This window comes from Gekko japonicus, unplaced genomic scaffold (assembly GCF_001447785.1).
Source record: "Gekko japonicus isolate JY-2015 unplaced genomic scaffold, Gekko_japonicus_V1.1 scaffold623, whole genome shotgun sequence".
Lineage (NCBI taxonomy): Eukaryota > Metazoa > Chordata > Lepidosauria > Squamata > Gekkonidae > Gekko > Gekko japonicus.
In genome coordinates, this window is record NW_015174293.1 from 590964 (window position 1) to 599305 (window position 8342).

Below are 8342 nucleotides of genomic sequence, written 5' to 3' on the forward strand. Positions count from 1 at the left end.
GACCACTCTCTTTTAATAAAAAGATCTACAAAACCAGCTGCGTGCTTCTTTCGGAGCCTGGAAGCCAAACGCTCATCTCTCCTACAGCACACCGGGGGGGGGGAGTGCCAAAGTGCTCCCTTGCTGAAGGGGACGGTGGTCAGCACAAGAGGGTGCAAAAGGAGAAGCTCCTGCGTGTCAGAGAACAGCATAGCAGAGTCCTGGGATTCGGTTGAAGAACACAAGAGAGAAGCAGATGCTGGATCAGGCCAAAGGCCCCTCCAGTCCAACACTCTGTCACATGGTGGCCAGAAATACCAGGTGCCATCAGGAGGTCCACCAGTGGGGCCAGGACACTAGAAGCCCTCCCACTGTTGCCCCCCCCCAAGCACCAAGAAGACAGAGCATCCCTTGCCCCAGAGCCCCTATCTATACCTTGTGGCTCATAGCCACTGATGGACCTCTGCTCCAGATGTTTATCCAATTCCCTCTTGAAGCCGTCCAGGCTTGTAGCCGCCACCACCTCCTGCGCCAATGAATTCCATGTGTTCATGACTCTTTTGGGGTGCAGAAGGACTTCCTTTTATCCATTCTAACCCGACCGCTCAGCAATTTCATGGAGTGCCCACAAGGAGTTCTTGTATGGTGAGAAAGGGAGAAAAGTACCTCTTTTTCGACCTGCTCTGTTCCATACATAATCTTATAAACCTTAATCATGTCACCCCTCAGCCATCATTTCTCCAAGCTGAAGAGCCCCAAGCGCCTTAACCTTTCTTCATAGGGAAAATGCTCCAACCCTTTTATCATTCGAGTTGCCCTTTTCTGCACTTTTTCCAAAGCGACAATATCCTTTTTGAGGTGTGGTGACCAGAACTGCACACAGCAGGACAGTTTCAGGACCGTTCAAGTCTTCCCCGTCTTTGTTGTTCATTATGCCCTTCATCTAGTACTATGTTTGTGTGTGTGGGGGGGGAGCTCATATTTTTCTCTCTGTTTGGGGCTCGGCCACAAGAGAGAAATGTGTGTGTGTGGGAGGGGGAGTAATTTTGTGGCTAAGGCCCAATTCAGACGTGCCCAAACAGCTTGGTGGTGCAACAAAGGCCCCTCCCTGGTGCTCAGCAGAAGTGTTGTTCTTCCTAGTTCTTCCTAGTCAGCTGTGCGCTCCCTGCATAACCTTGAGTCACACTTTTTCTGAGTGCCTCCTGCCTACCACAGAGGGTGGTCGTGAAGGACAGACGGAGTTGGAGAGAGCCCTGCATGGCCCAGGAGCTTTTGAGACAGGTGAAGGCAATACTGCCACAAAACAGGCCTCTCTGTGTGTTTAACCCACTGGAGTGTTAAGCAGGGCCCCCCTTCACCCCCCCCAGCCAAGATAACTGCAAACAGGCCAGAAGGAGCACGCTGGGAAGGGAGTGAGGATCTCTCCAAGGGGGCCAACTGGCTTGAAGACACAACTGGTACCGATCTCCAGTGGCCTTTCTCCAAGAAGCGCGTGGCTGTGTGTGTGGCTTGTCCCAGTCCCACCCTCCTCACAAGAAGCCTGTGAGGTAGGCTAGGCTGAGGGGATGCAACTGGTCCGTGGTCACTGGAGGAGTTTCAAGGTGGTGGTGGGGGATCTGAACCCGGGTCTCCCAGGCCAGCCACACCCAGGCCAGTTTGGTGCAGTGGTGAAGTGCGCGGACTCTAATCTGGGAGAACCTGGTTTGATTCCCCCACTCCTCCACTGGCAGCCGCTGGTCAGAGCTGTCCTTGGAAAAGAGCAAGTTTCTGTCAGAGCTCTCTCAGCCCAACCCGCCTCCCAGGGTGTCTGTTGTGGGGAGGGGGAAGGGAAGGGAGTTCGTAAGCCACTCTGAGACTGCAAGTGAAGGGCGGGGTAGAAGTCCAGTCTCCTCTTCTTCTTATATGCTGCCTCGTATGTCAAAAGATTTTTTGCCTAGCCACGGCTCCCCATCCCCACTTGGAGGGCAGCGGCCTGACGGGGGGGGCATTGCTCCCATAGAGGCGGGGCCACTTCCTGGCCTGGCAAGTTCTGCTGTCAGCAAGCTGCCATTCTGTTTTCTGTGACCTCTGTGTACATATCCTTTCCCTGTTACACCCGGCTTGGCTTCTATCATCCTGTTCCTGCTTTGGAATGCAAAAGATAACTGCTGGAGGTTGTGTGGGGGAGAAGATGCTGTAATGCTTGCCTATTGATTTTCCCAGGACTACTGCACCTGTGTTTTGTCTGATGTTCTGCCTGGTTCTCATGTACTGGGCGCGCAACCGTTTCCTTAGCCCGCCAGCGGGAAAGATATTCATTGGATCTGTATCTGTTTGAAGTTCCTTTATTATGCTTGACCTAACTGTGTATCCCCAGTTCTAACAAAGAACGTGTTTGAGTATGTCTTCAACGCTTTGAAATAAATTTTGCTTTTCTTTAAAACGTGGATTTATTCTCGATGCTTGGGGATCCAACATCTGCTCTGGCTCTGGGATACAGAGCAGTGGAGGGGCAGGAGGGGGGGGTGTTTGCAGAGCTTCCGTGGGCTTCGGTGTTTCTCCTCCGTGTCATATTCCTAGCTTTCTTCCCAGCTTCCTCCATCTCTCCCCTTTCTCCTGGGTCATGATTTTTTCTCTGGCTGTCTTGCAGTGAGCATGATAGAATTCTGGCGCTTTGCAAATGTCGAGAGGCCAGCAAAACATTCCCCACATTCCAGGCACTGATAGGGTTTCTTCCCTGTGTGGACTTGCTGGTGCTTGACGAACACTCTCCCGTTGCGTATTCTGTGATGTCTGATGTGGAAGCAAAACACTGACCAACACTCCAAGCATTTATGTGGCTTCTGTGTGGGGGCTCTGATGCCTCTCAAGACCCACTTCTGAAGTAAGGCATTTCCTGCAGTCCAAGCACTTGTAGGGTCTCTCTCCTGCATTACAAGGCCCCTGAATCAGGGGTGTCAATCGTAAGGCCCTGGGGCCGGAACTGGCCCGCCCAGGCCTCTTATGCGGCCCCGTGAGCAGCTAGTGCCAGGAAGGGGAGGCTGCTCGAGGAGTGGGCGGAGCCACTCTGATTGTGGCTTCGGCACAGCAGAACCACCTCGTCTGCAGCAGTCAAGCAGCATGGGAGCGTCTGCCCAGTGCTGCACCGCTGGCTCTCCAGTCCACCCATGTGGGTTTTCCTTCGCACCCCCCTCCCAGCCCATGAGGCCTTGCAGCGAGAATACACCAACTTGGAGCTTACCAGCTGCAGTCCTTTTTGTCTCCGGTACCCGGCATTGCATTTTATGGCACACGTGGCCCGGCCTGACAAAGCGACATTTATGTCGGATCCGGCCCTCGTGACAAATGAGTTTGACACCCCTGCCCTAAACGGCTCTCGCCCCCAAGAGCTCTGCATGCAGGACGGCAGCGGGCAGGGGAGGGGGGGCACAGGCAAGTCTCCTCCCCAGTCAGCCTTGGAGGCCCAGGACTGGCTTCGAGAGAGGACAGCTTTGATGCCCAAAGGGGCGGGAGCAGGAGTCTCCCAAAGGGGCAGCAGTGAATGATGGGGCGACTCATTCATTCAAGGAAGGGGGGGGAGCCAATGGGAAAGCAGAGCCCCCAATGATCCCACACATCTGCTTCTGGGTTTGCTAAAACAAAGTGACTTCCCTTCCTGTGGGGATGGCTCTTGGTTCAGGCGAATACTCCCCCTTGCTTTGGAGCAAGTGTGCCAAAATATGGGGACCTTACTAACGGACAGCAAGATTCAAGTCGCTCACTGCGTAGGTCTGAAGCAATAGAATGACGTTTGAGTCCTGGGGGGCACCTTGAAGACCAACAAAGTTTAATTCTGGGTAGAAGCTTTTGTGTGCATGAGAGGGAGGGTGCAGGAAGGGTTGCCTGCCTCAGTGCTTAGTCCTTGTGGCCCTTTCTTACATACCCAGGGAAATGCCGATCACCACTTTGGGGGTCTGGAAGCAATTTTTCTCCAGGCCGGTTTGGCTGAAGATCGTGGAGGGTTTTTTGTTTTGTTTTTTTGGTCATCTTCTGGTCACTGGGTGTGTGGAGGGGGAGGTTTTTGTGAATTCCCTGCATTGTGCAGGGGGGTTGGACTAGATGACCCTGGAGGTCTCTTCGAACTCTGTCATTCTCTGATTCTTCTGATCTTCGTGTGCCTGCACGTGAAAGCTCATGCCCAGAATTAAACTTTGTTGGTCTTCGAGGTGCCTGGCTGGACTCAGACTTTGTTCTAACGGACAGTGAGTTCACACTGTGGAAAACTCAAAAGGCTTTGCCTCGCCTTAAGAACTTCAGCAAGAGCAGCACCCAGGTGGGCTTCTGGTCAGCAGAGCTGATGGCCGCTGGCATGAATAAGGTCATGGGCAAGAACGCTTCTGCACCACCATTGAGACGCACGACTCGCATCCCCTCCCCAGGCCAAACAGCACCTTTGCGGATGCATTGCCAGTAGTAGCGCTTTACTCTGTCCCTGCGGAGGCATGCGTGCAGGTGGCTGCGGAGGGCAGTCTTCTACACTAGGGTGCCCACTGGACTAGGCTCAGGGACTGCCGGCTCCAGACCCCAGCTCTTGAGAGCCCACAGAGAAGTGTGAACAGGCCGCCTTCCAAGAAGTCAGGGCCCCCTTGTGACAGCCAAGGGGCACCTCAGCAGAGGGGCCGCCAGACAGCTGAAGGGAGGAGGCCCTCCTCCTTACCACGCTGGAGCAACGCCTCCTGCCCATCTCAGCAGTGAGCAGACCCTCACACACAGGCCGCCCCACACCTGCCTGGGAACTGGGCCCAGGGAAACCTGTACTGGACTAGCTCCCTGGGCCTACATTTCCCAGGTCCCCTCTGGCCCCCGTGATTGGCCAACAGAGGGTTTGGAGGGAACGGTTGCGCCAGTCAAGGGTGGTGGCTGGGAAGAAGAGATGAAAGGCCCCGCCCCAAACGGGGAGGGGGGGTTCACTCTCCCGGGGGGGGCCAGAGCCGGGCGGGGGTCCTGCTGCAAACAGAGGGATTCCCTCCTCCAAAAGGGGTGAGTCAGCTGGAAGCCAAAGACCTCCAGTTGAGGTTTGGACAGTAGAGTCAGAGGTGTTCGGGCTTCTTATTTCGCTGATTCACCTGCCTTTACTGTGCTCATTTCTCCTACATGTTTTTGAACGACAGTTGTGATGAAGCCTCTTGAATAAAACCAGTCTGCTACTCTGCCTGGGTCCTCAGGCCTCATTCGGTCACGCATAAAGGGGAAGCCATACTGGGAGAGTCCTGTACAGAGGGGCCGGGTGGGTGCTCTGGGCCCTCCCGAGGAGACCCGCACCAGAGTGGTGGCAGCCAGGAGAGAGAACCTTCCTAGCTGCTGCCTGCCACGGGGCCTTTCCTCCTCAGGCTTCCCCCCACCCCACCCCAGTGCAGTCCTTGAGGCAGGGGTGTCGAACTCATTTGTTATGGAGGGCTGGATTTGACATAAATGGGACTTTGTCGGGCCGGGCCATGCGTGTGTCATAAAAGGTAATGCCAGGTAGTGGAGAGATAAACTTTATAAGGGATGCAAACACAAAGGTGTTTTTTTTTTACTTAAAATAAAAACATGCCTGAAACATGAGCACTCTTGCAATATTTTGTTCATTTAACAATCTCTGATAACTGACACTTCCTTGCTCTGAATTATTGCATCAAAATGTCTGTGCTGTTGCAATGGGGAAGGAGCCTCAGCCCAGGGCGGGGAGCAGACGTTTGCCTATCTGTCTCTCCTGAGCGACTGAGAAGAGTCTGGGAAAGCAAGCTACGAGGCGGCAGCAGCAGCAGAACTGGAGGAAGAAGCAGGAGGCAGCCAGTCCCTTGCAGGTCTGACAGAAGCCCTCTGGGGGGCCTGATGTGGCCCCTGGGCCACATGTCTGACACCCTGCCTTAAGGTAAATAAGATGCATGTAAATGTCAGGGATGCTCTAGGCTGATCCTGCATCAAGCTGTGGGTTTGACTAGGTGGCCGATACGGCCCCTTCCAACCAGTGTTCCCTCTAAGCTGAGTCAGTGTGAGCTAGCTGTTTTGTAGCCTCCAGTTCACCCATTTTTGTCTTAGCTCAGGAAGGATGGCTCCATTATGCAGGAGCCAAATCGCTCACTCACAGCTTTAATGCCAGTTGCTCAAAGTAGAATTTTTGCTCACAGGACTCCACAGCTGAGAGGGGGCCGTTGCTTCCAACTGTTATGATTCTGTCAGCCCCGACAGGTCTAAGCGTTAGAGGAACTTTGTTTCTAGAAGTTTTTATTCCGCAGCTGTGTTAATTCTTGAAGTGGGAGAGAACTCACCCAAGCAGAGAAGGCAGGAAGCTCTCCTGCCTCTAACTCCATTGGGAGGAGCCTTCCTTACCTCAGACGGGAAGTTCTTCTGTTCCACCTGTATCTACCCTGACATGGAGCTAGAGGATTTCCGAGGGCCGCGACAGTTACATGATCACAGAAGAGAAGCCATGTTGGATCAGGCCTGTGGCCCCTCCAGTCCAACACTCTGTGTCACACAGCGGCCAAAACCCAGGGGCCACCAGGAGGTCCACCAGTGGGGTCTGAACGCTGGAAGCCCTCCCACTGTGGCTCCCCCCAGCACCAAGAAGACAGAGCATCACAAGCAGTATTTGACTTGGAGGTTGGTTCTTAATATTCGGATTCAGCTGCTGACCTTGAGGCTTCAGAGCAGCAAACGGTAGATTTGTGTTGGCCAACAGAAGGCAAACTGGCTCCACATCCCCCCAGAAAGGGCTCAGGGCTCCGTTCACCAAGAGCCATCCAAAAGCCCCAACTCTGGCCAGCTTCCCTTCAGGCGAAAGATGGGCCTGGAGAATTTTGATTTTTTTAATTCGGAGAAAGATATTCTCAAAATCGAGCCATTATGCTGCTTGGGTTAATCTAATGCCAACATGAATCCCTTGCCCGCCAGGATTGCTGGCTTTTTACTACGTATCAGTTTACTGGTCAGAGCCTTTTTGGCTGGGAGCACGTGGTGGATAAGCACCCCACTTCTAAAAGGTCTGAGGTTCCTCCCCCTTCTCCGGGGCAAGGATGGGGCAAAGTGTACTTTCCTCATAAAACCTGCTTTCTGCCAGCTTTTGAATAGACAGCCGTCCACAACAGGGGTCCCCAACGTGGTGCCCACGGGCACAATGGTCCCCGCTGACACTTCCTGGCACCCACCAAGTGCTTCCAAAAAGCAGGAAAGGCCAGGTGGGGGTGTTGCCCAGCAGGGCTTCTGATTGGCCACTGGAGACCTGTCTGGCTGTGCCGATTAGAACAGCCTTGTTCCAGAGGCAGCTGCCACCACGGTGTCTGTGCTTTCGAGTGTGCCTTTCAATTACACCCCCCTTCTCTCCCCGCACTCAGGCTTCTTCTCTGCGCGTGTGGCTCCGCCTCCTACAGCAGCCATTTTGTGGTTCCGCCCACTCCATGCAGCAACATTTCAAAGGTGCTCAGAGCCTCCAGAAGGGACTGCCTGACCCATTCCGATGAGCAGCTGGGCACCCTGCTAGGGTTTTGCTAGCCAGGAACTGATTTTATCTTCCGCATTCTGAACCGTCCAACCACAAATCCCCCTTTTTTGGTCTGTGGCTAGAAGCAAACTTTTTTATCACTGGATTTTCCCCCCCTGCTGAGAAACGGGGGCGGCCCTCCCCACTTGAAGGCGAGGGAACCTCCCAGCCGTCCAGCGATCCTGGCCTGGCCTGGCCCGGCCCGGCGGTGTCTCGGTTCTGGTCAAGGAGCCCCGGGGCAGTGGCGGTGGCGGCAGGAACTGGCCAAGAGAAGCTGGAGCCAAGGACGGCGGGGCTGTGCCCGGAAAGCCACGCTTGCCTCGGCATGCACAGCCAGAGTTCAAGGCAAGGGGAAAAGACCCGTTTAAAAAAAAAAACACCAGGAGACTCTAGGCAGCAAAAAGCCAGTAAAAGCAGCAAGAACACACCCTCAGAAAGTGATTCTGACCGGACCACTTTGTGTATTTATTTTTCATTTCAAGGTAGCCTTTGTGGGAGGACCCATGGCTTTGCCTTCACACCCACAGAAGCATGGGCAGGGGGCTGGATTGAACGGGAAGAGGGCCTTTGCAGGCCAGTCAGCCAAGAGGAAGCCCTTCCGCGTGTCTCCGGAGCGCCTCAGTGGTGGAAGAGACGGAGGCTGGTGTGGGCCAGTGTGATCCCCAGCTCATCGCAGGCTTCAATCACCACTTGGTCAGCGGCCGAACCGGAAGGGGCCGCAATGAACTGGACGCCACTCTGGGGGGGGAGGGGAGGAGAGGAGAGAGAACAAGACGTGGCTCACTGGACCAGTGTGGTCTGTAGGGCACAGGACAGGACGCAAAACGATCCAGTGGAAGGCGGCACCCCAAATAGCTGGGGGGGGGAGGGGGGAGATGAG

The 8342-nt window shown here is 54.6% G+C and overlaps 1 protein-coding gene across 1 annotated transcript in view; it reads right to left on the reverse strand.

Annotated features, from left to right (window-relative positions):
• Nucleotides 1-7910: 7910 nt before the first annotated feature.
• The window catches only part of ATIC (5-aminoimidazole-4-carboxamide ribonucleotide formyltransferase/IMP cyclohydrolase), a 25852-nt gene continuing 25420 nt past the window's right edge, over nt 7911-8342 (reverse strand). The window contains exon 16 of the mRNA XM_015424057.1: nt 7911-8200. Within this exon, the coding sequence (XP_015279543.1) occupies nt 8081-8200 (120 nt within the window). The 3' untranslated portion in view covers nt 7911-8080. The remainder of the gene's footprint in view (nt 8201-8342) is intronic.